Source organism: Lithobates pipiens, unplaced genomic scaffold, assembly GCF_037356315.1.
Source record: "Lithobates pipiens isolate NorthernLeopardFrog02 unplaced genomic scaffold, aLitPip1_a1.2 Scaffold_16, whole genome shotgun sequence".
NCBI classification, from domain to species: domain Eukaryota; kingdom Metazoa; phylum Chordata; class Amphibia; order Anura; family Ranidae; genus Lithobates; species Lithobates pipiens.
This window is the reverse complement of record NW_027507748.1, coordinates 369,771,915-369,799,487: the sequence shown is the minus strand read 5'-3', so window position 1 is coordinate 369,799,487 and position 27,573 is coordinate 369,771,915. Positions and strand designations below refer to the sequence as shown.

Here is a 27,573-nt window from a genome sequence, read left to right as displayed (position 1 = left end):
GTGTCACAGAGCTGGATTCGAATCGCTGGGCAGCCGCTGTAACAATGCAAACCCAACATCACCAGGACACGCAATCTGCTGCAGCTCAGCTTCGCCCTGGGCTGTGGGGAGGTGAAATCAAAATAAGTCACATGACCTAGACTAATATTAAGGGAGGGGTCTTAACTCATTTTATTCTTTAACGGTTTACACTACAGAACTGCTGGTAGTGTGCCATATTTAGAAAGGGCATTTAGTCTTGGGAATAAGGGGCGGGGGGTTAAGAGCTAAAATTAAGGGAATAGGAAAAATAGAAAAATTTGATTCATGGCACAATTTTTTTTTTATTTTAAGTCAGTGCAATGCACGTTAATGTGTTGCCGCGCTGACCTGTGGTCAAGATGCGATCAGCATTTACAATGAACGACACTGCATCGAACCTGCACACAGTTCCATGCCGTGAATAGGACAGACAGTTAAGGATGAGCCGAACACCCCCCTGTTCGGTTTGCACCAGAGCCTGCGAACAGACCTAAACTTTGCGTGAACTTTAGAACCCTATTAAAGTCTATGGGACTCAAACGTTCAAAATCAAAAGTGCTAATTTTAAAAGGCTAATATGCAAGTTATTGTCCTAAAAAATAGTTTTAAAAATGTCAGTTTTTTTTCGGGAGCAGTAATTTTAAGAATGCTTAAAGTGAAACAATAAAAAGTGTAATATTCCTTTAAAATTTCATACCTGGGGGGTGGGTGTATAGTATGCCTGTAAAGGGGCGGATGTTTACCGTGCTTAGAACTGTCCCTGTACAAAGTGTCATTTCTGCAGGAAAAAAAAGAATTTAAAAGCACTCGCGGCTATAATGTATATATGGATTTTAAGTGGAACTCCATGGCAATTTTTTTTTTATTTTTTATTTTTTTTTATTTTTTTTTATTTTTTTTACACAAATGGCGTGGAGTTCCGCCAAAAAATCCATACCATACCCTTTATCTTAGCATGCAGGAAGGGGGGGGAGCGCTGCCCCCATCCTGAACCGTACCAGTCCTGGTAATTCAATTTGGGGGAATCCCACGTTTTTTTTTTTTTGTTTTTTTTTTTTTTTAGAACTCCCATAGACTTGTACAGGGTGTTCTGCGGCTTTTCGAATTTGCCGCAAACACCCCAAATTGTTCACTGTTCGGCAAACAGGCAATGTTCAAGTCGAACAAGAGTTCGACTCGAACCTCATCCCTAGTTATGGTATAAAAGCTAGCAACTTATAGTTGCACATAATCTGACATCATTAGTTACTGAAACTAAACAAATAAGCATTCACGGTGTAGAAGTTTAAATTGAAGTAGAACATTTTTTTGCTTTAAGGCTAGGTTCACACCGGAGCGATGCGGGAACGCTGCGAATCCGCAGCGTTTTCCCGCATCGCATGCCTCCCGCCGGCAGTTCACACTGCCCTATGCGGACTGCTGGGAGTGTCAGTGAAATGTTAATGACACTCTCAGATCAGTCCGCATATCGCAGTGCGATCTGCAAACTCGCACAGGAATCGGATCGCATGGTGTGAACACCCATGCGATCTGATTCTGCTGCGGACCAAAAAAAGGGTCCCGTGCGAGTTTGCGGCGGGTGCGATGCGAATTCAGCCATACTATCTGTATGGCTGAACTCGCATCGCACAGAGATCGGATGCGATTTGCACTGCAGTGCGGTGCGAATCACATCCAGGTCTCCTAGCCGCAGCAGTGTGAACCCAGCCTAAAGCACAGTTATGGCCTCGTGCACATTCTGCTTTTAATGGCATTTTAACAAACTTTTTGTTGTATCCAAATGCAGCTCCATTTCATCTCTTAGGAGAGAAGCAATATTTTCTAAGGAGGCCCATGTTTGACTAATTAAAGTAGTTGTAAAGGCTTTTTTTTTATTTTATTTTTTTTTTATGTGATCGTGTGCACATTGTGGCATTTAGATTCTTTTTTTTTTAGCAACATTCAAGGGCAAGGAAAAAAAAAAAAAAGCCCAAACTTGCACTTGGAAAGGAGCTTATGGGCATAGTTTGCACATAAATGCATTCCAGTACCTAGAATAAACATTCTAGCCAATAGAAGGAATTTACATGCACACACTTCTAATAAGTCATATGTCTAACTATGTGGAACATGCACAGGTGTACAACATGCACATTCATTTTAAGAGGTAAGTTTCAGGGAAAAAAAAACCCTTACATTTTTGTATTGGCGTATAACACGCATACGCTATTTGCACCCGATTTTCATGGTGAAAGAGTGAGTGTTATACGCCAATAAATACAGTACTTTAATACACCGGTGTGCACGAAGACTTAAAGTGCTCAAACAATGCACCCCCTGGCAAAACTTCATATTCCCCTGCTCTCTAGATCATACTAGTTAAATTGGCATATTTGCCAATCGAGAATATAAAAAAACTGATGGTTGTTGGTGTTCACATCGGAACTGAATGCAGCAATAAATTACATAGTGAATAATGTTTTAGAATGTGTGCTCCGACAGTCCAGAACCACATTTGATCATGTAAAACATTACTTATTACAGACAAAAAAAAAAAAAAAAAAAAAAGGGAAGGACGACACAACAGCTGCCAAGAGGCTGGAAAGCTACCAAGGACAAAAAATAAAAAAATAAAGGAGCCTTTATGTTCACAAACTACAGTACATTTGTTAGTGTTCAAAACACAAAATAGCATGCATAAATCAATTTGCCATATCTATACATACTATAATGCTGGAGCAAAATAAAAAACCAAACTCGTACAAAAAAAAAAAAAAAAAACACACACACACACACACACACACACGACTATTTAGATCTGCCTAACACACAACTGCCAAGTTTTAGAAAATATTGCTTTGATGAGGGAGGTGGTGGTTGAAGGGTGCTAAAGTGCATCGGTGGTTGGAGATATCAACGTGCATATTCTGTATATTCTAATTGTCAAATGCTCAATCTTTGGACCAAAAAGGCCACAATTACAGCAGAAGAGTATACTATCAAACTGCAGACAGGAGAGAGGTTGCAGGCAACGTGCCATTATTTTATAGGCCTTGTTACTATGATGCCAGGTTATATTATCCAGATCATGCTTGTTCTTGTCCTGAGCTTGTACTTTTCCTATTACATCAACCAAAACACGATATTCACCATACAAGATTTTCCTCTCTCAAGACTCAACATTAAAAAAAGCCAAGGATTTTTAAAGGGATTGGTAAAATGTTTGGCTGTACATGCTACATCATACAGGAACACCATTACATAAAAAAATGTTTTTTCAGAGAGCACAACACCTACAAACTGTCTACCCGTTTTAAGTTAAATCGCATCACGCCATACATTCAGATAGCAACAGACCTTTCTAGTATCAAGTGAAAAGAATGAAAAAAAAAAAAATAAAAAACAAGAAATTTGGCCATTATACCTACCAAATTCATGCACACTCCAATTTAATAAACACTAGAGCAGTACAAGTTGCTCTGTAAAAGTTTGGCCTAAAATGCCAATTCTGTTTGTGTAGTATATCAAGGGAGAACATGCAATTAAAATTTTCTCTTGGGTAGATTTTTAGCTAGTTTCAGAGTGATTCAACATGGAGACCCCGACCCCTTACACAATGGGGGGGGGCACTGAGCAGGCAGATGAATGGTCTGTTTCCGCTCCGCTTTTGCAGAGTGGATACAGACACAGCCTGCTCTCCTCTATGGGTGGTCGGCCTGTCCATTTACACCTGACTGCCATATGATAGACAGATGTGGAACAGATTCCCACCCGTCTGCTTTTAGTGGACAAGATCGGATGTTGGTGGGTGTTAATGGACACATGTCCTCCGACTCCCACCACTCCACAGGAGGAGACTGGAGAGTCCGATCAGGTCTGCCTGAAAAACAAAAAGGTGGCCCGATTGCCTTTTTTTCAATAGCGGGCCAAGGTGCAACATGAGCTTCTATAAACCTAAATTGTAAGAGGTGCAAAAAAGGCAACCATGTACAATAAGCTGAACCGACTCCTGGAACGTACTAGATCACTGCCATGTAAGGGGCCATTTTTTTTTAAAGCTGTGCCCTGGGCAGATAAAAAAATAACACACATCTCTGTATTCATTAAAAGATCCCTAAATGTATTAAAGTGAAAGTGCCTGAATTTGACTTTGTATAAGACTTTTGCAGGGTTTGTACAGCAGAGTTCAGAGAAGGGGAGGGAAAAGCAACACAAGTAGCCAATTAGTTGCGACTAAAACTGCAGCAGAGGCAAATCAGCTGCCACGTAGAATTGTGTGGTGTCGTAGTATCAGATCTGTATAAACAAAAATACAAATCCATTATTAGTAAGGGTCTCAATTAAATTTTAAGGAATTTCTATTTCATTTTGTAGAAGTATTGTTCCCCAAACCTCTGGGTGAAGTGTAGATTATTGCTGTGCTCATGGGTGGGGAGGGGAAGAATTTGGCCCACAATTGGGGAAAACAATACAATAGTCACATACTGACAAAGTTATCTGCTAGCAAGTTTTGTAATAGACTAAAAAGATGAAAAAAAAAATACTCGGGTTAAATTTGGCAGCCATAATAAAAAAAACTTACAGGCCACGTGAAAACAAAAAAGGTACATTGGTTTCCATAATAGATGTTACTATAAAAAGCTAATATATCCCTTACATACCATATTTCTCACAACTTCCACATTTTTAAAGTCAGGCAACTGCTTTATTTTTTTATGCCTATGAAACCTAATACGCTAGCTATTCACATGATCACAGCTTTCAGTTCCTGTTTATCCCACACTGTCCTATTAGAGCATCCTTCCAGTTCTGAAGCCCCTCCCAATTTATCACAAAGTAGTTTCTAAGAATAATATATTTTCGATTTTCAGCATGAGCTAGCTATGAAAAATGTAGGTTAGCCGCTTGCCAACCACCTCACGCCGATATAAGTCGGCAGAAGGGCTCATACAGGCAAACTAACGTGTACCTGTACTTTGCCCTTTAAGAGGCAGCCAGCAGGCGGCAAGCAGCAAGCTCCATGAGTCGGGTCGCGGGTCCCGCGGACTCGATCGCCGTGGGAATAGCCACAATCGTCTCACAGAGAGGAAGACCGGGTAGATGCTAATATAAACAAGCATCCCCCCGTTCTGCCTAGTGACAGTGTCACTGATCTCTGCTCCCTGTGATCTGGCGCAGAGATCAGAGACGCGTCACACGTAGCCACGCCCCCCACAGTTAGAATCACTCCCCAGGACATACTTAACCCCTACAGTGCCCCACAGTGGTTAACCCCTACACTGCCAGTGTCATTTACACAGGAATCAGTGCATTTAAATAGCACTGGTTGCTGTATAAATGACAATGGTCCCAAAAGTGTGTCAAAAATGTCCGATGTGTCCGCCATAATGTCGCAGTCATGATAAAGAAAAAAAAAAAAAAAAAAAAAAAGCCATAAAATTATCCCCTATTTTGTAAACGCTATAACTTTTGCGCAAAGCAAACACTTAGAGAATTTTTTTTAATCCAAAAATATAAAGAATACGTATCGGCCTAAACTGAAGGGGGGAAAAAAATAAAATAAAAGGTTTTGATATATTTTTGGGGGATATTTATTATAGCAAAATGTAAAAAATTATGCGTTTTTTTATAGCGCAAAAAAATAAATAAAAAAAAAGGGGGGGGGGGTGATCAAATGGCACTAAAAGAAAGCTCTATTTGTAGGGAGCCACTGCATACGACCGCACGATTGTCAGTTAAAGTGACGCAGTGCCGAATCGCAAAAAGTGCTCTGGTCAGGAAAGGGGTAAATTCTTCCGGGGCTGAAGTGGTTAACAGAATTACCAGAACCTCCATTGCTTACATGCATCAACTAGACAATACACATCAATGATCATAGGAAGACCAAGCTATAGATTGCCTTCAAAGCATGCAAGTAGCACTGGGTATGACACACCAAACTTGCTGGAAACATTTGTAAAAGATTTCCAGTTTGGACCAGGTGACTATGGACAGTATACAGTACACCATACCTGCTTGAAGCCACTCTAGTGATCTCCACTTACTTCTGGGTCTTGTGCTGAGTGCAATGTGAATACATTAGGTGGACAGCTCAGCACAGGCACCATTCTCTAACTAAACAAGGTAGAGAGGCGGGGCGGTGACATACTCTCTACTGAATCCAAGAAGAAAATGATTTGCATTTATTCAGAAAACACAAAGCATTCTCTGAATGGCGCTTGTGCAAAGCAACCCTCCTTCAGTAATCACAATGCATCAGACCAACCACTCAGCACAGGATCCGGAAGCAAGTGGAGATCATTGGCGTAGTGGTCTATATCCGTGATTTTTAGCTTCAAGGGCCATTAAAAGTCAGTCAGTTATGGTATATACATAGTTACATTGGTGCAAGCTGGACCCAACTATGTTAAAAAAAACAAAAAAAAAACAAAAAACAAAAAACCCCCAACACACTGGCATGGCTGGAATTCTTTAAGACAGACACTTATTTAAACTTTGTAAACAAGAACAACAAAATGATTAACCAAGTGTGGTCCACTTCTGCTTATCAAAGAAGGCAAAATAAAAATAGGTCCCTCAGCAAATCTGGGAGGCAAAGGATTAATTCCAAGGCATTCTTGGTAAAACATGTGACAATCTGTGGTCAGCCTTAGATGTTTGGAGTGTCTACAGCAGGATGAAGCTATAAAAATGAACAAACCAACTCACCTTTTATTAACTGGCTTTTCATCTTTTTCATATGGCTTCACAAACCATTTCCCAATCCGCACAAAGTTACGGTTATTTAAACATCTCTCCAGCAAATTGTGGATAGCCTTGAATAGCAGAGTACGACAGTCATAGGAAAGACCATTCTCCCAAATTCCATCTTCCTCCACTGTTGAAAAGAAAAAAAACATGTATTCGGTTAATTGTAAAAAGGTAAGCATGAGCATGGCAAGTGGTGATAACATTCTAAAAATAATCGCTTCAGATATTAGATCAGTAGCATTTCCCTTAAATGCAAAACCCCAGGCAGAAGATGCAATTTTTGATATGAAAAGTTACCTCTAATATATTTACCCCACATAAAGATCACGGCTGTGTGTTGTAAAAGTTGTGCCATCATAAAATGTCCGAAAGTACAGCAGGCTCCATACTACCAGAGCTACAACTCTTTCTTATTCACCCAGTAGCAGAACTAACAGGGTCACACTTATAAAAAAAAAGCCACTGTAGTCCCTTTTGTCTTTTAAATAAATAAACATTTGATCTGATGATATTTCCTAGATTCAAACTCCAATAGTATATCTCTTCTGTCTTATTCTCAGAGTGGATTATATATTATATTCCCTAATCATATAGCTGGTTATTTATATTACCACTGCATAGAGATATTTAAGAATAAATTGCCTTTTTTTAAGCTTTACATCTTAATTCAATTATACAAATTTTTTTGTTAAGGCTATTAACCAAGCAAAACAATAAATCAACCAACTAATCGATTATAAAAATAATCGATAGTTGCAGCCCTAATTGTATGTATAGCACTTTTATCACTCGGGAGAAGAAAATCGGTTTACAGTGAAGCAAATTATAATTTTTTTTTTTTTTTTTTTTGAAAGAATCAGCTTGTGTGTAGACCATGCAGTGAAAGGCCCATTTTAGTTATCTAATATTTGAGGACATATAGGTGGACAGGCTAAAAAAAAAACATTGTAGCCGTCATATTAATACCCATATTTAAAGCGGGAGTCCACCGGGACTGCGCGTTTTTTTTTTTTTTAAAGCCAGCAGCTACCAATACTGCAGCTGCTGGCTTTTAAAATAGTGACACTTACCTGTCCAGCGCGCCCGCGATGTCGGCACCCGAAGCCGATCGCTAGGTCGTCTGTCGGGTCCTGCCGCCGCCATCTTGGGTATGGGAATCAGGAAATGGAGCCTTTCGGCTTCATTTCCCGGTTCCCTACTGCGCATGCGCGAGCCGCGCTGCGCAATGAGGACGGTCCCCGCTGCCTCTGGGAGCTGTGTGTTTCCCAGCAGGCAGCGGGGCACTTGCTGAAGGGGGCGGGCACTTGCGGAAAGGGGCGTAACATACGCCCCTTTCCGCAGAGAGCTAGCCCGGAAGTGGGTGCAGTTACCTGGATTATCCAGGTAACTGCACCCCCCTCCCCCCTGAAAGGTGCCAATTGTGGCGCCGGAGGGGGGGGGAATCCGATGAGCGGAAGGTCCATTTTAGGGTGGACCTCCGCTTTAAATGCGATTGTCCAAGCTATTAAAGTATTGTTTAAATAAATAGTTAATTTGGACCAAGCTGGTCCAAACTATTATCTTCACTACTAGATGAGCACTGTATAAAATGGTGTGTAGCCATATATATATATATTTCAAAGTTAATTCCATTTCTAAGAACTAGATTAAAGTTACATACACAAACGAATGCATGAATAAAGACAGATGACAAGTGCTTTACATATTAAATGGATAAACACAAATACTATGTCAATAAGTCAAAACCCAAGAACACTCATTAACCACTTATGGACAGCCCATTGCAGTTTTACGTTGGCTGTTTGAAGGAGGAGATTATTACGGAAGCAACTCGCTGCCATAATCCCGGTATCCTCCTTTTCAGCAGGCAGTCCGCTACAAGATAAAAAATGCCAGCAGCGGCGGAGGGGGGGATCGCGGTCTTTTGCTGGCTCAATATGGAGGCGAGTGAGGGGGGGAAGATGGTCCCCACCCGTCTTCATACGTTTGCTGGGCAGGAGCGACATCAAAGCGTCACTTCTGCCCACAGCTCATAAAAAGGGCCTTTTTTTAATGACATTTATTATTTTATCTTTTCTATTGCATCTTAATACGAGATCTGAGGTCTTTTTGACCCTAGATCTCATGTTTAAGGAGGTCCTGTCTGTCATGCTTTTTTCTATTACAAGGGATGTTTACATTCCTTGTAATAGGAATAAGGGTGACTTTTTTTTTCACTGTTTAAAAAGGAAAATAAGATTTTTTTTCTTTCACGCACCCCGTCGAGCTTGCGCACAGAAGCGAACACGTGAGGTATCACCGCGATCGGTAGAGCGAGAGCAATAATTCTAGCCCTAGACCTCCTCTAACATAAAACATGCAACTTGTATCATTTTTTTAAATGTCGCCTATGGAGATTAAGGGTAAAAGTTTGTCGCCATTCCACAAGCGGGCGCAATTTTGAAGTGCGACATGTTAGGCATCATTTGATACGGTTGTCTTCTTTTTATTTTTTTTTTTACATTAAAAAGTAAGTGTGCTTGTAAGACTGCTGCTAAAATACGGTGTGATAAAAGTATTGCAATGACCTCCATTTTATTCTCCAGGTTTTGGGCTTTGGGGGGTTCAAAGTAATTTTCTAGCAAAAATAAATAAATAAAAGGGGGGGGCTTGGCCCTTAAGTGGTTAAAGTTTAAAAGAAGCTATGCCTACAAGATGAAAAAGTCTTAACACCTTTTAAAGGATTCCATTCTGTTTTTTATGTTGCTTTACTACACAAGCTGTGGGGAGAACACAGTATGCAGGTAAAGTCTACTGCATGTGTTCAAGCATATGAAAAATATATACCGCCACATAATCCTGGGAGGGAGCGGCTGGTTTACCTAACATTCACCTATTCACATATCAAATCAAAGAGGGAATGGCAGAAGGAGTTGGTGCCCAGAAGGGCACAAAGAATTATGATTTCTCTTTCTTTGTTCTATGCCCGTAAGGCTATTCTGTTGTGTTGGAAGAGACCAGAGCCGCCCACGGTGTCATTCTGGAAAAGTATAATTAACAAATCACTACCAATGTATAAAGCTACCTACTTGAGTAGGGGATGCCCCAAAAAATTTGAGAAAGTGTGGCAATGTTGGCTAGATGCTAAAGATACTGTGAATTAATCCATTGTGATGGGGCTGGGTTTTGATTTCAAGCTTGCTATACTGGGCGGAGGAGTGATACGAGTATGGTATTTTTCTGTATGCGGGTTGGACGGTACTGTCATGGATGTTTTGGACATGTAATTTTGGTATAGTTGGGAATATGGAACGAGATTTAGTATTGGTTGGAAGGCTGCACAGGGGATTAAAGGGGGGGGGGGGGGGTTGGTACATGTGTGTTGTACTGTATGTGTTGATAAAACTGTTAATAAATAAAACTTAAAAAAAAAAAAAAAAAAAAAAAAAAAGAAGAAGAGGGAATGGTAACAGTCTTAAAGCGGTTCTTCACCCTAAAGGGGAAGTTCCGCTAATCTGATCCCTCCCCCCTCCGGTGCCACAATTGGCACCTTTCAGGGGGGAGGGGGGTGCAGTTACCTGGATAACCCAGGTAACTGCACCCACTTCCGGCCAGACCCCCGCAGATGCTCCGCCCCCCCCGTTGTGTTCTGGGAAACACACAGTTCCCAGAGACACAGCGGGGGACCATAAGAGACGCGCAGCGCGACTCGCGCATGCGCAGTAGGGAACCGGGCAGTGAAGCCGTCATGTTTCACTTCCCGATTCCCTGACAGAGGATGGCGGCGGTGGCAGCAGCGAGACGAGCGATCGCTCGTCATCTGCCGCCGACATCGCTGGACCCTGGGACAGGTAAGTGTGATTTTATTAAAAGTCAGCAGCTGCAATATTAGTAGCTGCTGGCTTTTAATATATATATATATTTTTTTTTTTTTTTTTTTTTTTTTAGGTGCAGCTCCTCTTTAACCACTTGCTTACTGGGCACTTAAACCCCCCTCAGTCCCAGACCAATTTTCAGCTTTCAGCGCTGATGCACTTTGAATGACAATTGCGTGGGCATACAACACTGTACCCAAATGAAATTTTTATAATTTTTTTTCCCACAAATAGAGCTTTCTTTTGGTGGTATTTAGTTACAGCTCGGAGTTTTATTTTTTGCTAAACAAACAAAAAAAAGATGCAAAAAAAAAAAAAAAAATCATGTTTTAATAGTTTGTTATAAAATTTTGCAAACGGGTCATTTTTCTCCTTCACTGAAGTGCGCTGATTAGGCGGCACTGATAGGCACAGATAAGGCGGCACTGATGGGCACAGATAAGATGGCACGGATGGGTGGCACGGATGGGCACTGATAGGTACCACTGATAGATGGGACTGATGGGCATTGATGGGCGGCACTGCTGGGCACTGGTAGATGACACTGATGGGCACGGATATGTGGCACTGGGGTGCAGCACCTTTGAGGCAGATTGTGGGCACTGTGGGTGGCACTGCTGGGTGGCACTATGGGCACTGCTGGGTGGCACTGACGGGGGGCACTTACTTTTAATAAGTGTGGCACTGCAGGGGGCAGGTGGGCACTGGCAGGGGGCAGGTGGGCGCTAGCAGGGCTGGCCGCCGGTGATCGGCTTTTTTTTTTTCGCCTCGCGCTGTCAGCGTGGAGGAGGAATAATAGCCGATTACCGGCTCCGTTATATCACATGATCAGCCGTCATTGGCTGACAGCTGATCACATGATAAGGGGTCGGGATCGACCCCTTGCACGGATCGGTGATCAGGCGAGTCTCATGGATTCGCCGATCACGGGGCACGCAGGCTGCTCGTACACGTGACGTCGTCTATTGACGTCGTCCCGGAAAAGGAGATCCGTGCTGTAGCCGTCATTTGGCTATAGCGCGGATCTCAAGTGGTTAAGAAAAAAAAACAATTTTCACAGCTTCAGGCATTTTTATTTAGCCAATTTATGCGGGAGAGGGAGAGGCTACTTGAGCGTTTTTCTGTTAAAGTCAGGCATTTCTATAGAAGTCTATGGGGCCAAAAAAGCAGCTCACATACTTTGAGCTTTAGGCATTTTGCTTCAGTTGACAAAAACAATCATATTTGAAGAGGTACCTTTGAATTGAATGGGATTTTGCTTGTTGGGCGTTTTGGAACTTTTGAGATGAGCGTTCTACGAGCTGAAAATGCTCAGGAATGAATGCAGCCTTAAAGAGGAACTGCAGTCTGCTCACATAATATATTTTGATTCTGTACTTGCCAAACATGCTGCAGAAATCTCCCCCCCACCGAGTCTGGCTGCATCCATTTTAACTGTGGCCAGCTGAAGCTGCTGCCTGATGACTTCCTGGATTTACACTACCACACATCTGCAGCTCTGAAGCACTCATTGGCCCTCTTCGGAATCACCCCCCCCCCCTTCCTGCCAAATTCTCACGAAAGAGTGAGCTGTGCACAAATGTCATAAGTCTAGGATTTTTACCAGACAAGAAACACAAAGTGGGCTGTATAGAAAGGGATTTACTAGCAGAAAAAATAATGTTTACTATCCAAAATTAAAACAAGGGCAGAAGATTTAATAGATGGAAAGTTGAAGAAAAAATAAAAAATAAAAATGACTAAAGGTTCGCGTTAAGGCTTCTTTTCCTTCATTTCTACTGGACAATGTGGCAACAATTCCTTTGCTATAGGGTGGCAAATAAAAACACTATCTATAGAGAAGCGTAGTTACCTTAGGACAGGGAGTTAGAACTACAGAACAGCATCCTAGAAAATCAGATGCAGGTGCCCGATGCTGAAAAGCCCAAGGAGAATTAACAGATCTGGCAGTGTGCCCTAAGGAAGGAACTATATCAGCTTTTGACAATAACTTGCCTAAAACTAGGAATGGTAGAGCAAGAGGCAGGGGAGACCCTTGTGGGAGCCCTCAGGTGCCATAAACAGGGACTCCAATTTCTGAGTGAAAAGTAGTAGCCAAGAAGTTAAACTCCCACAGCATGCACTGCATCCAGGCAGTGCAAGGAAATTTCCTTTCAATTCTTTGAAGCAGGATATTTACAGAAGAAAGCAGAGAGCACCTTTGGCAGAAAACATCTTTACCCTTAAGACAATCTAATACTTGTGCAATATTAATAAAGGCTCCTTACACGAGAAGGCTGCAACTCATTCTTCTCAGAGGTGATAGCCACAAGGACACCTTACAGGAAATGTTAGAAAAGGGAATACCCCTGATGGGTTCAAAGTACAGCTTCTAAAGGAGATGAGAAAACCAGATTGAGGAGAAGAGAGATTAAAGATGTGAGCTACTCCCTGAACAAGGGCCTTAACTAGAAAGGAGAGGCCAAAAGGTGTAAAGTAGGCTAGACAAAGCAGAGGATTTGTTCCTTAATGGTACTCAATGCTAAATTGCTCGTCCAGGCCAGACTGGTCAAAAGACAAATACATCCCATGAGCACTTTCTAGAATGAAAATTCCTTAATTCATACCAAGCAAAGTAGGTTTCAGGTGCGAAGTCAACTTTTATAGCTTTCAAAAGGATAGAAATGGCAGAATCTGAAAAGCCCCAGTCCCTTAGGATTATGGCTTCAATTCATTATGCCAATGACTGAGCAGCAGGATGGAACACTGACCCTTGGGACTGAAGGTCCAAAAGATGCAGTAGGACCCAGGGAGCATATTCAAGGAGCACACGTATGTTCGGGTACCAAGTCCCCCTGGCCAAGTCGATGAAGCGAGGCGCAACTGCCGCATTGATTTAGGCCACAGCTGTGGAATTGTTTAACTGTATTCTTGCCAAGTGACCTCACAATAGAGAAGTCCAGTGTTAAGGGATAACCAAATCACCCCAAATTCCATAATGGTAATAGGCAAGCGAGCCTCCTGCTACAACCAAATCCCCGAAGGTGTTCACAACTACTCCAAAGCCTGATTGGCTGGCATCCATTGTAAGATACCATCCATAACTTATGGACTACAGAGAGAACCGTTTCCCCAATCGCAGCATGGAATTAGAAATTCACCACATTAGGAAAAAGTCTGGCCTTGGGGTTCAGAAGCATCAGGAGGAAAGGACATGATGCCTAAATCTAGGGCTTCCTCTTGCCCAAAAGGGCCAAGGCATAAGGAGACGGAAATTCATGTCCAGCGCTGGACCCAGGGACAGGTACTTGTGAGAATGGTTCAGCAATGGATCTGTAGGTTGAGGAACCAACTGATTCTTTCCTGAACCTGTACCATCTGTTGAATACATGCTCCTTGTCAGCTAGCATTCCTTTAAATGGGGATCTTCTGTGTTGCTTACAACACAGATGCTCTGGGAATAGAACACAACACAGGCGCAACTTGGGCAAGCAACTTGAAGACCTAGGGGGTCTGGAAGGGGTCAAAATGGTGACAGATTGGTAATGCTGATCACCTACATGATGCAGATAGTGTTGATAATAGGAGAATGTGCAGATTGGATTCAACGGACATCTAGGATGCCGAAAAAAATCCCACAGAAGTTGGGGGCCTCTATTAGCATGGCATTTTACACACACACACACACACACACACACACACACACACACACACACACACCTTCAGAACCCAGAGGAAGGGGGTCTAAAGTCTTCAAATCCAGAATGGGCCAAAATTATCCCATTCAGTTTTAGAATCAGATGGTAAAAACCCCTAAAAGCATTCTGGGAGGTACAGGGGTAATGACCCTCTAGCTCAAAAGCGATTAGACAGCTGAACGCAAACGCATCCACCAAGACCAGTAAGGAGACAAAATTGAACATGAAGAGGGGAGGCAGAACACAAAAAAGCAGTTTAACTCGAGAAATAATACTCTGGCATCTGAGAGGTTCTGAAACCAGAAAGCAGAATAGGCCAAGGCAGCCAAGAGCCACATTCAGAAGTGGGGTCACCCCGTCACCTTGCTGAGGACTTGGCTTCAATATGCCCGGTTTAGAAGATCATGTCTTTTTGTGAAAGTGTATTCCTGTCTAAGACTTGGAATTGGAAGACTTAAAAATAAAAAAAAGGGACAAGAGACCAATTCTAACCTAATAGGAGGGAGACCTATTTGTGGATGTACAAGCCTTTTTCTTCTGGGGAAGGAGAATATCCTTAACCAATCCCCAGACCCTCCAACATGATCTTCTTGATGTATTTTTTCCCCAAGGAGGGATTAAACAGGTGTTTGCTTTTGAAGTGCTCAAGGCATTTTTTGCAGGGGAGTTCAGCTGATCAGCATTTAAGTCAGAGAATTCTGCACATGTGTACGGAGAGAAGGCCCATCCTAGAAAGGCAGAAGGCGAAAGTTCTAGCAGACTATGAACAGAGGAGTCTGCATTACTGGAGCGGGGATTGAGCCAAGCACTTAGTCCAGACAACAATGGTCTAAAACTGGCACAGAAAGCACAGACAGCTTCAATGAGGCCACTAACCTCTTATTTACAGGATCTTAAAACTCATGGATTATCCAGCACTGGGATTAAATGTTAAGGAAGAAAATGGCTGAATCTACAGCAGATTGGGATACCGATATCGCAAAATATGTATGGAGAGAAAATCTTCTCTAGGTGTGGTCAATCACCATAGAGGAAAGGCTCAACCAGTGTATGATCCAGAAAGGTCTTAGCTGGTATTGGGTTATTTAGGGACTCCATACTAGACAACTTCTGTCAAGCAGACTCCGGGTGTTCAAACAGGAGCATATGGTTTGTGTAGTTTTAGAGAGATTTCATAGCAGGTGCATCACGATCAGATGCCTCAGAGGGTGAGGATTCTATCCTAGCAGGCGCCACCTTTTCTGGTACCAGGTCTGAAGGGTCAAAAGACTGAAGTTGCAGGTGAGGTAGAAGGGGGCATGGCCACGACCCTGGAATGCGGAGACCTCAACAAGGACAGAAATGGGGGATAGGAACCAAGAGATGCCACTTAGCCAGTGTCCTGAATCCAAAGAGGAAGGAGCACGGTGTGTAGCAACTAGAGGTTGACCGATATAATCGGCCGATATTTGGCGTTTTTTAATTAATCGGCATGGGCCGATTGTGCTGTTAAAAAAGGCAGATGATATCTTCCGCACGACTTGCAAATGACTTCTGTAATAGAAGTCAATGCAAGTTGTGTGAAGACATCAGTGAAGCGACTTGTTTACTCTATGGGCAGTCTGCCAAGAAAAGAGCAACAAGATACAATGTTTACAGTTCTGAATGAATTCAACTGTGTGTAGAGTTCTCAGTTTAACCATTTAAAGACAATCTTTTCTGACACTTGATGCTTGCAAATAAAAATCCTGTATTTTCTGCTGGAAAATCACTTAGAACCCCCAAAAATTATTTTTTAGCAGAGATCCTAGGGAATAAAATAGCGGTTGTTGCAATATTTTATGTCACACGGCATTTGCGCAGCGGTCTTTCAAACGCAATTTTTTTTTGAAAAAAAAAAAAAAAAATACACTAATGATAAAAAAAGAAAAAAAAAAACAAACACACACAAACACACAACAGTAAAGTTAGCCCTTTTTTTTCATCCAAAAGATTAAATATATATTTTTTTTATCTAAATTATACATACAAGTGAACCGATTGGATGCTCGTTTTGTTTAATAAATGTAAGAAATTTTCTTTATTACTTAAGGCTGCTTTCACACTGGAGCAGGCAGGCGTTGACGGTAAAACGCTGCCAGTTTTAGCAGCGCTTTACCATCATTTTAGCGGCGCTATTCGGCTGCTAGCAGGGCACTTATAATCCAGCTAGCGGCAGAGGAAGGGGTTAAATGTGCCCGTGAAGCTTTGCTGGCAAATCACATTGCAGGCGCCCATTCATTTCAATGGGCAGGAGTGGTGGAGGAGCGGTATACACCACTCCAAAGATGCTGCTTGCTTTTTTAACGTCCTGCCAGAGTATCACCTCAGTGTGAAAGCACTCAGGCTTCCACACAGACTGCAGGGGAGCCGTTTTGCAGGCGCTATTTTTAGCCCAAAAGCGACTGAAAAACGCCCCAGTGTGAAAAGGTGTTTAACTGTTCGATTTTATGAGATGAAGGGGGAAAAAAAATAATAAAAAAAACAAAAAATAAATCGGCATCATATATCTGCCACGGCGATTTCTAAATATCGGCATCGGCCAGAGAAAAACCCATGTCGGTCGACCTCTAGTAGTAACTATCCTCAAAGCAAGCCAGCACATGCTCAGAAAGTGCTTAAAAAAGGCAGAGCAGGCTCAGTACAGCACCATAAAAAAAGGCAAACAGTGCTACAGTGCCACCACCAGGTGCCCTCTGGCAGGACAAGGAAAAACAGGTGCCAAAGCCATGAAACCCTAAAAGGTCGACCGATATGGGTTTTTGGCCGATGCCGATATTTAGAAATCGCCGTGGCCGATATATGATGCCGATTTATTTATTTTCCCCCTTCACCTTTTATGGACAGCAGTCTCAGGACATCTCAAAAAAGCGGAATAAAATGAACACCCTGGAAGAATGTTAAAAGGACTTCTGCCCCACACCAAAATTCAGCAGCAGGATAAAAAACACAGGGGTTTAACCCTATTCAGGCTTCACCCTCCACAGTGGGCATAAGCAGAGGGGTTTTCAGAGACAGGCTTCGCACCAGGCAGACCACCGCTCTGGACCTGTAAAGCACTCTGTGGCTCTATTCGCACACTGCACTACGTGCCAAGGAGCACTCATGGCATGATCCAGTATAAAGCAACATTACAGGTGGGGCCTGCATATGGTCCCCAAGGCTCTTCCAATAAGTCCACAAACACAGAATCTACATAAAAAGCCACAGTAGCCTAATCATGAAAGAAAAAACAGCCACGTAAAAGGGTAAGCTTGTCTCAGTCGAGAAGTCCATCAGCAAAAGACAGAAGATAGATATCTATATCTCTAAATAAATAATATATATATATATATATATATATATATATATATATATATATATATATATATATATATATATATATATATATATATATATATATATATATATATATATATATATATATATATATATATATATATAGGTTCCAATTAATTCTAGCAAAAAATATTTTATACTTTACTATACTTTAAGTGGTTAAACTTCCTGCATTTACAGTTGTTAAAAACTTGGCAGACTACCCGGATTTTCTCTTTACACACTGTGTATCCCTTTGATCTAAGAAGGAAGAGTTATGCCAGCCATACATGGTTCGAATTTCGAAATAATGTTCTTTCGAAAATCGTATCTAAGAATTTTCGTATGAATTTCGCACCATTAGTGGGCTGTAGCAACAGCAGATTTTCGTGTGGAAATCAAATTTGAGAAATTGGACATGTTGGAAATTTTTTGAAAAACAAACGATTTTCTAATCAATGAGAAGAATTGTTGGAGATATGTAATAAGAAAAGAAAAATTTAGAGAGAAAAGAAGAAGATTCCCGGTCACGAAAATTCTTTTCTGTAGCAACATGAGGTGAAATTGAAGGCACGAATTGTCCGATTTTGAAAATAATTTTTTTTCGAAATTCGACCATGTATGGCCTGCATTAGTTACAATGTTTCATGTTAAAAACTTGGCAGACTGCCCAGAGGTTTTCTTTTGACAGCTGAGAGCAGATAAGTCTCTCCACTTGTTTTATGAAAGAATGGTCACACTCTGCAATAGAGATTGTCAGGGGGTTGAATCCAGAGTCATTATTTGTGCAGCTCTAGCTAGTATGCAATGCATACTAGCCCATTATGCTTTTACTTTGCAGGGGAATAAAGAGGAAGTAAAAACCATCAGGGTTTACTCTTTAAAAAAAAAAAATAATAATAATAATAATAATAATAATAATAATAATAATAATAATAATAATAATAATAATGAATATTTATGCCTGATGAGGATTGGCTACTTTTAAACTGATTTTTATTTTTTTTTAAGACTGGTCCAGCTTTCCCCCTTTTGGTAACTTTTTTTTTTTAAATCCCAAATCCTACAAAGCCTGTACATGGAGTGTTGTAAAGCTTCCAAACAATCCCTTTTGGGGGGCCATCAGCACTGTTCTGGAGTTAATTTAAGAGCCCGTTAACCCCACTCCCCGGGCCAGCATGTGAACATGCACCTCCTCCACTTTCAGATCAAGAGGACATTAGTTCCAAACAGTGTGCCAGCTGGAAAAAAATAAATAAAAAAAGTATTGTACCAATTGTACTGCGACTGTGCTACCAGGAGTCCTTAAAAGGAGAAGTAGGGGCAAAGATTTGGCCCCATATCTCCTGGGGATCAATTTAAAGTTCTTATTTTAACCGATACCCTGATGAAGGGGGGAGGGTCACTGATCCCGAAACGCATTAGCGGTTTTTACTAAAATCAAATAAATTCATTTGGGCTAGTGTCCTTTGGACTGGTGCTCCTTGCTGAGCATTTTGTCTGGGTGACTATTGTCACAAAGTGATTTGTAATTCCAAATTTCAGAACTGTCAACAGAACAAGAGGTGAGGTTAAATCTTTCAATAGGGACAGTTTTTCTGACAAGTATATAAGAGAGGAATTCCCACTTTGAATCAAATGTCAACTGCAGGTTTAGCGGCAGCTAGCAGAGGAATGAGCAAACCCACATAATCTGAATCCTACCTAATAGGTTACCGTATATGTGAAACATTATAGGTAATCTGAGGTTTTGATGTTAGACAGATGAAAAACCTGGCAAGCTTCATAAAAGTTATGCAACATTAAGGCCAGTTGCACACCAATGTAATAAGTTACTGATGTGTATGCACAAGCTCTTTTTGACATTAAGAGCCTTAAAAAATTCTGTAAAAACCATACTAAAGTGCACATATACTTGTAAAATTCTTCTTCATTGTCAGTTTGCATTAAAAACGCACATATAACATGTGTATAGATGCTTAAGCGTATCAAATTACTGCACTTAAAAACATACAAATGTTCTATTTAGAGCTGAAACAACTAATCAGCATAATGAAAATAGTTGTCAATTATTTTCATAATCAATTAGTTGGTTGGCCTGCATACAGAATAGAGGTCGACCGATATGGGTTTTTCTCTGGCCATTGCCGATATTTAGAAATCATGGCGGCCGATATAGGATGCCGATTTTTTTTTTTTTTTTTTGTTTTAATCCACCTTCATTTCATAAAACCTAATGGACACCTTTCCCACTGGGGCGTTTTTTTTAGGCGTTTTTGGGCTAAAAAATAGCGCCTGTAAAGTGCCTGCAAAACGGCTCCCCTGCAGTCTGTGTGAAAGACAGAGTGCTTTCACAACTTTCACACTGAAGCGATGCGCTGGCAGGATGTAAAAAAATAAATAAATAAATAAAGTCCTGCAAGCAGCACGTTTGGAGTGGTGTATACCGCTCCTCCACCACTCCTGCCTATTGATATTAATGGGCACCACTGCCGAAGCGCATGCAATGCGATTTGGCAGCGGTGCTTCACGGGCGCATTTAACCTCTTCTTTGGCCGCTAGCTGGGTTATATGCGCCCCACTAACAGCCGAATAGCACCGCTAAAATGATGGCAAAGCGCTGCTAAAACTAGCAGCATTTTACCATCAACATCTGTCTGCTCCAGTGTGAAAGCAGCCTATAAAATAAAAACAGATAGTCAAAACTTTTGGATGAAAAAAATAAAATAAAAAATGGGCTAACTTTACTGTTTTAAGGTTTTTTGTTCTTTTTTCAAAATCATTTAGTGCATTTTTTCCCCCCCAAAAAAATGCATTTGAAAGACCTCTGCGCAAATGCCGTGCGACATAAAATGTTGCAACAACAGCTATTTTATTCCCTAGGATCTCTGCTAAAAAAAAAATATATATAATTTTTTGGGGGTCCAAGTGATTTTCTGGCAGAAAATACAGGACTTTTACTTGTAAGCAACAAGTGTCTGAAAAGATTTAGTCTATAAATGGTTAAACTGAGAACTCTACACACTGAGATGAGTTCATTCATTCAAGTGTAAACATTGTATCTTTTTGCTCTTTTCTTGGCAGACTGCCCAGAGAGGAAACAAGTGGTTTCTATGTAGACTCAGGCAACTTACACTTACTTCTATTAGGCCCCTTTCACACATGCGGACAGTATGTCCGTATTTCATCCATCCGTTTGCGGATGAAATACGGACATACATGCATCCCTATGGGATAGCGGGTGTCTGCGGATTGTCCGCCTCCGCAACTGTCCGATTCTGTAGATGGAGGAAAATCCTATTTTTCTATCCGTCTGCAGAGCGGATCAGATGAACACGGACAGACGGTCCATGCTCATCCGATCCCCATAGAGGAGAGCGGAGAGCCGACAGGGCGGTCCCTGCACAGTGTGCAGAGACCGCCCTGTCCGCCGCCAGCTCAGCGGGGACAACGGAGCGATCCCCGCTGAGCGAGCGGATCATCACGGGGCAGATCATTACTGATCTGTAAGGCCCCATTCTGTAAGGCCCCTTTCACATGGGGCGGATCATTACTGATCCGCCCCGTGTGAAAGGGGCCTTACAGAAGTCATTTCCAAGTCGCGCTGTTCTAAATCAGGCTTTTTATCAGCTCAATCGGCCTATGCCGATTAATTAAAAAACAGCAAATATCGGCCGACATATAGGTTGACCTCTAATACAGAATGCATTATTTTTGTACATATCAGAAAATGCAGCTCACGGTAGACCGTTCATACATGCCAGTAAGTGCCTGAGAACTTGTGAATGTGTGAGGAGCAATGCCTCATGGGACATGTAGTCCTGGGCAGGAGAAAGAAGCGTGTGATATAAAAAGACAGACTTTTTTTTTTTTTTTACACCATTTTATAGGGGCGCTCTATACTATACTTTACGGCTTGCTATAGGGGCACTCTGAAGGCAGGAGGAGCCAGAAGCACCGGTGGGGGACCCCAGAAGAGGAGAATCAGGGCTGCTCTGTGCAAAACCCTTACACAGAGTAGGCAAGTGAAACTTTTTTTTTTTATTTAAAACAAAAAGGCAATGTTTACTAGGGGTGCAACGGATTAAAAAAAAAAAAAAAAAAAAAAAAAAAAAAAACTCACTGATTGGATTGTTCCTCGGATCAGAGTCACGGATCAGATCATTTTTTGGATCGGCAAATAACTGAATTTGCAAAAACCTGTGAAAATTCCAGCACCATATAGTCCCCACTGTAATATTCACAATCTCCCCATTGTAATGAACATCTCCTCCCACTGTATTATTGGCAGAGTATGGCTGGCTATTGCAGAGTATCGGCAGGGTATGGAGGGATGACTGTCACAGAGCAGCGCTGTGGGCACTACAGATCCGGGCCACAGCGCTGCTTCCATCCGATCTCTCCCCTCCACTGTACAGATCAGTACAGAGAGAGGAACTGGCGTCATGACGCAGGTTTAAAAGTGATCGCTCCGTCATTTGATGGAGCGATCATGTTGTAAACGGCCTGGGTGTAGAAAGAAGGCCGCCGCTTTGGAGCTAGGCCGAAGCCGCGGCCTTTCCTAAGGGCTGACCCATTCGGATCACGGATTGGTGACGATCCGTTGCACCCCTAATGTTTACAATGACTTTAAGGGCTCTGTGCAGGGAAGATCACCTTCTGAACCCAGAGAAGGTGGAGGCCAAGACTGGAGGTAATAGAAAGGATTACAATTACATTTAAAGTAAAAATGTACTAGTATTTTGCATTATATTTAAAATGATTACATCCATGAAAAAAAAGTCTTGGCCTTCAGTTCTACTTTAATATAAAAGGGTTTATGTTCCATCCTGTATGTATCTTCATGTCTGACTACCAGTTAAAACACCCCTTATTGCCTACTTATGGGGATAATATATTAAGTGTGTGTAATATTACACACACACACATTCATATTCCTACCTTTTGTTATTCTGAAATCACTTTTTATTTGTTCCTCTGTGCTGAGTGGGTCTAATGGGAGTGGTTTCATAATTATCAGTCACCTGCAGAACACTAATGAGGGAAGCTGCAGGGCCTGCATGCCTTTAGACGTGTTTCTATTGGGAGAAGCTCACCAAAAAGGAAATTTTTGTTGCAGTGGATAGCTGAAATCTGACTTGTATCTTAGACAGAGTTCTGGGAAAATCAGTGAGCCAATCACACACGCAGAAAATGTTTTTTTTTTTGGGGGGGGGGGGGGGGTCAGTACACATTCTGTTCTCATCACTGATCTTTATGCTTTTGTGTGCATTATTCCATAGACTGCAATGCATCTATATTCAAATAAAAAATAAAAAAAGTGAACAAAAAAAAAAAGAAGTACAAGATGCCCAAAACCTTAGATATCAGTTCAATACAGTAAAGTGGATGTAAACCCGGAAAAAAAAAAAAATAAATAAAAATGTAAGGCTTGCACAGTATAGTATTTCATGTCATCTGTGCCCAGCCTTGCCACAAGGAGTTAATCCGTCTCTGACAGACACACAGAAATAGGAGTCAGTTCCTCCCCCCCTTGCTGTGAGTGACAGGTGATTTACATATCTCATGCAAAAGCCTGAGAAATAAATTCAGTGTACTTCAGATCCCTTCCTCCTTTCTTCTCTAGCTCTCCCAGGATTGGCTGCTCCACACCTCAGTATGTCCAATTATGCTGAACTCACATGGAGACTTTTCTGGGTTTTGACTGGATGCTCGTGATCATAGCAGAAGTTCAGTGTAAGGAATATACAGGAGAAAATGCATATTGACAAGGGGACTGTAGAGGTAGGCGGGGAGTCTGACATCATGACTCCACCCACCAAGCTCCAGACAACAGACTCACCCACAGAATCTGCAGTTTTTCAGGTCTTATAACAGACAGAGGGGAGACATTTGACAGGTAAGGATACATGCAGGAGGCGTGTATATCCTTATAGATAACCAATATAGCAGTAGTTTAAAGTGGATGCAAACCCACTCTCATCCTTCCTAATGCGTTTTCCACAAGGTGTATGGCTAAAAGCTTGAAACATTTAAAAGTTATTGTAAAATGCTTTTGTATGGAGCACCCCTGCAAGGTAAATCCCCCCCCCCCCCCACGAAGAGCGCTACTCCTAGGGGGTTATCTGGATGTGGGGGAGGAGCTGCCAAGGGACACAAGAAGAGGTGGTTTGGGGCCACTCTGTGCAAAACAAGCTGCACAGTGAGTGGAGGCAAGTATATGTTATTTTAAAGAAAAAAAATAAATAAAAAAATAACCTTACAATCACATTAACCCTGTACCATTTATTTGCGTATAAATAAAAGCTATGTTAGCAGATGTTATCTTACTTAAAATTCTCACTGTTAAATATGGCATGTTACACTGCAAGGAAACCTCTGTAAAGGGTTCCATATACTGTTAGGCACTGAAATATGGGCACAGGCCACGAATTATACAGAACAGTTCCTAGTTTCAGTCATATTTGGAAGTTATGGCCCCCAACACACTTAAAAGCATTATGAACCTTAATATCTCCAGCTTGTTTTTCACTGGCATAAGTAGTGCATTTTTTTTTTTTATAAAACAAACACCCTGCAGGACAAAAGGCACACTAGCTCATTATCAATTACTTACCTGAGATCGAAGGTTCACCTCCTCAGTCGCTGACATGTTGACTCCTGGGTATTGCTGCTCTGGCGCTGTGACTGGCCGGAGCAGCAATGACGTTACTTCTGCACATGCGCGCTGGTGCCACTACTAACGGCATGATCACTGTTAGAAACGTCACGCATTGGTGCTGCCATTTCTTCAATATTTCTAGGCTTAAGGATTACCTGTAGGTTAAAGTGGTTGTAATCGGTTTACAACCATTTTAATTTATGTAGTTTCATGGTGTCATTTGATTGGCATGTACGCACACATCCTATAGCAATTTAAATTTACAAATTTTGCTTTCAGAAGTTTCAGTTTAACATGAGGCATGCTGCATGGCACTGCACATACTAATGCATGACCTCTGCTTGTAGTCTATAAAAGGACACTTCCTATGAAGAAATATATTCCACAATCCCTGGGTCTGCCTATTGCTCTTCAGGTGAGAGCTTTTTAATCTGACACAGACAAGAAAATGAAAGTAGATCTAAAAAAGCATTATTTTTTCATTTAGAGTAGAGTAAAGAATGATAAACCCTGTCAGTTTTTTTTTTCTCCATTGGGGAGATTTCCCTTCACTTCCTGTTCCATAGCCAAAAACAGGAGGCGAGAGGAAATCCCTCCGAAGTGAGGGAATCCATGTGCCCACTGGAAGACTTACCCTCTATTTCTGTTCTGGGGACAACCCAAAATTCTATTTTTTTACTTTCAGGAATAAATAGTAAATCATGACAAAGAGAGAGGATTAATCTTCCTAAAGAAGATACAGACAGATAAAAACCTGACAGGTGTTTTAACCCCTCTCCATTCTATCCAAAAAACAAAAACAAAAAAGGGAGAAGTTTTACTTTGGTTATACTAGTTTAAACAGAGACCACTTTTTCATCACATTAGCAGTCCCACATTTGTGTCGCAACACAGAGGAGATTGTGAAGCATGGATTGCGACACAGAACAAGGCCTAACTCATTAAGGTCTCACTTGATAAAAAGAAAGAAAAAAAAAAAAAAGAAAAAAAAAATGATAATAAGATTAAAGCGGTAGTAAACCCGCAATTTTTTATTTTTATTTTTTAAACCTGCAAAGCAAAAGGCATAATGAGCTAGTATGCACCGCATACTAGCTCATTATGAAATACTTACCTTAGAACGAGGCCCCGACATCTGGCCCGATCCACGCCAAGGGAGCTGATATGCTCCCTCAGCGTTTCTTCCGGGTATCGCGGCTCCGGCACTGTGAGTGGCCGGAGCTGCGATATCGTCACTCCGGCGCATGCGCGCGGGAGATTTCATTGCGGCCGGCCACTACCGGATTTTCAGGCTGAGAATCCCCTTGTGCGCATGCGCCGCTGCAGTCAGCGGCGCATACCGAGGGGAATATCTCCTAAACCGTACAGGTTTAGGAGATATTTTTTTTTACCTACAGGTAAGCCTAATTATAGGCTTTCCTGTAGGTAAAAGTTAAAAATTCGAGTATACAACCACTTTAACCACTTGCCGACCGCCGCACGACCATGTACGTCGACAGAATGGCACGGGCAGGCATAAGGGCTTACATGTACGTCCTTGCCTGCCCGCGGGTCGGGGGCCCGATCGGGCCCCCGCCCGGTGCCTGCGGCGGTCGGTATTCGTTCGGGAGCGATCCCGGACGAGGGGACGGCCATTCATTCATGGCCACCCCCTCGCGATCGCTCCCGACGAATGAAAATGTCCGGTGACATCACTTCCTCTCCTGTAATGTAAACACAGGAGAGGAAGTGATGTATTCTCTCCTCCGTGTCGGTATTTTTCGTTCCGGCACCGAGGAGAGAGCATCGGTGAGTTGCACAAGCACTACACTACACAGTAGAACATGCCAGGCACACTCACACCCCCCCTTTACCCCCCGATCACCCCCCAATTACCCCTGCCCCCCCAGTCACAGTGACACCAATTGCTTTTTTTTTTTTTTTTTGCATTGGTGTCATTTGTGACTGTAATAACTGTTAGGGCAGTTAGGGTTAGCCCCCTTTAGTTCTAATGTGCCCCCCTAACCCCCCCAATAAAGGTTTAACCCCGTAATCACCCCCCGTCGCCAGTGTCACTAAGGCTGGGTTCACATTGCAGCGGTTTATGAGAACGAATGTGATTCGCACCGCACTGCAGTGCAAATCACATCCGATCTCTGTGCGATTCGAGTTCAGCCATACAGATAGTATGGCTGAATTCGTGTCGCACCCGCCGCAAATTCGCACGGGACCCTTTTTTTGGCCCGCAGCAGAATCGGATCGCATGGGTGTTCACACCATGCGATCCGAGTTTGCAGATCGCACTGCGATATGCGAACTGATCTGGGGGTGTCATTAACATTTCACTGACACTCCCAGCAGTTCGCATAGGGCAGTGTGAACTGCCGCCGGGAGGCATGCGATGCGGGAACCCGCCACGGATTCGTGGCGTTCCCGCATCACTCCAGTGTGAACCCAGCCTAATAAGCGATCATTTTTCTGATCGCTGTATTAGTGTCACAGGTGACGCTAGTTAGGCAGGTAGGTATTTAGGTTCGCCGCAGCTTTTTATAGCGCCAGGGACCCCCATATACTACCGCATAAAGCCCCCTGATTTCCCCCTAGTTAACCCTTTCACCAGTGATCACCATATAACTGTTACAGGTGACGCTGGTTGGTTAGTTATTTTTTTTTATAGTTTCAGGGCACCCGCCATTTATTACCTAGTCTCACTAGTGTACCCCTAAATTTAGGGGTGTCTACTTTCCAAAATGGGGTCATTTGGGGGGGGGGGGGGGGGGTTGTGCCATCTTGGCATTTTATGGCTTTCAAAACTGTAACGCCCTTAGAAATCCTGAAGGCAGTGCTTGGTTTTCGGGGCCCCGTACGCGGCTAGGCTCCCAAAAAGTCCCACATATGCGGTATCCCCGTACTCAGGAGAAGCAGCAGAATTTATTTTGGGGTGTCATTTCACATATGCCCATGGCATGCGTGAGCAATATATCATTTAGTGACAACTTTGTGAAAAAAAAAAAAAAAAAAAAAAAGTTTGTAATTTTCCCGCAACTTGTGGCAAAATATAAAATATTCCATGGACTCAACATGCCTCTCAGCAAATAGCTTGGGGTGTCTACTTTCTAAAATGGGGTCATTTGTGGGGGTTTTGTGCCATCTTGGCATTTTATGGCCTTCAAAACTGTAATAGGTAGTGAGGAGTGAAGTCAAATATTTACGCCCTTAGAAAACCTGAAGGCGGTTCTTGGCTTTCGGGGCCCCGTACGCGGCTAGGCTCCCAAAAAGTCCCACATATGTGGTATCCCCGTACTCAGGAGAAGCA

The 27,573-nt window shown here is 42.2% G+C and overlaps 1 protein-coding gene across 3 annotated transcripts in view; it reads right to left on the bottom strand.

Annotated features, from left to right (window-relative positions):
- The window catches only part of MED13 (mediator complex subunit 13), a 187,373-nt gene that overhangs the window by 141,934 nt on the left and 17,866 nt on the right, over positions 1–27,573 (bottom strand). For all 3 annotated transcript variants that reach the window (XM_077482121.1, XM_077482123.1, XM_077482122.1), the window contains exon 3: positions 6,709–6,877. In XM_077482121.1, coding sequence (XP_077338247.1) covers positions 6,709–6,877 — 169 coding nt within the window. The remainder of the gene's footprint in view (positions 1–6,708; positions 6,878–27,573) is intronic.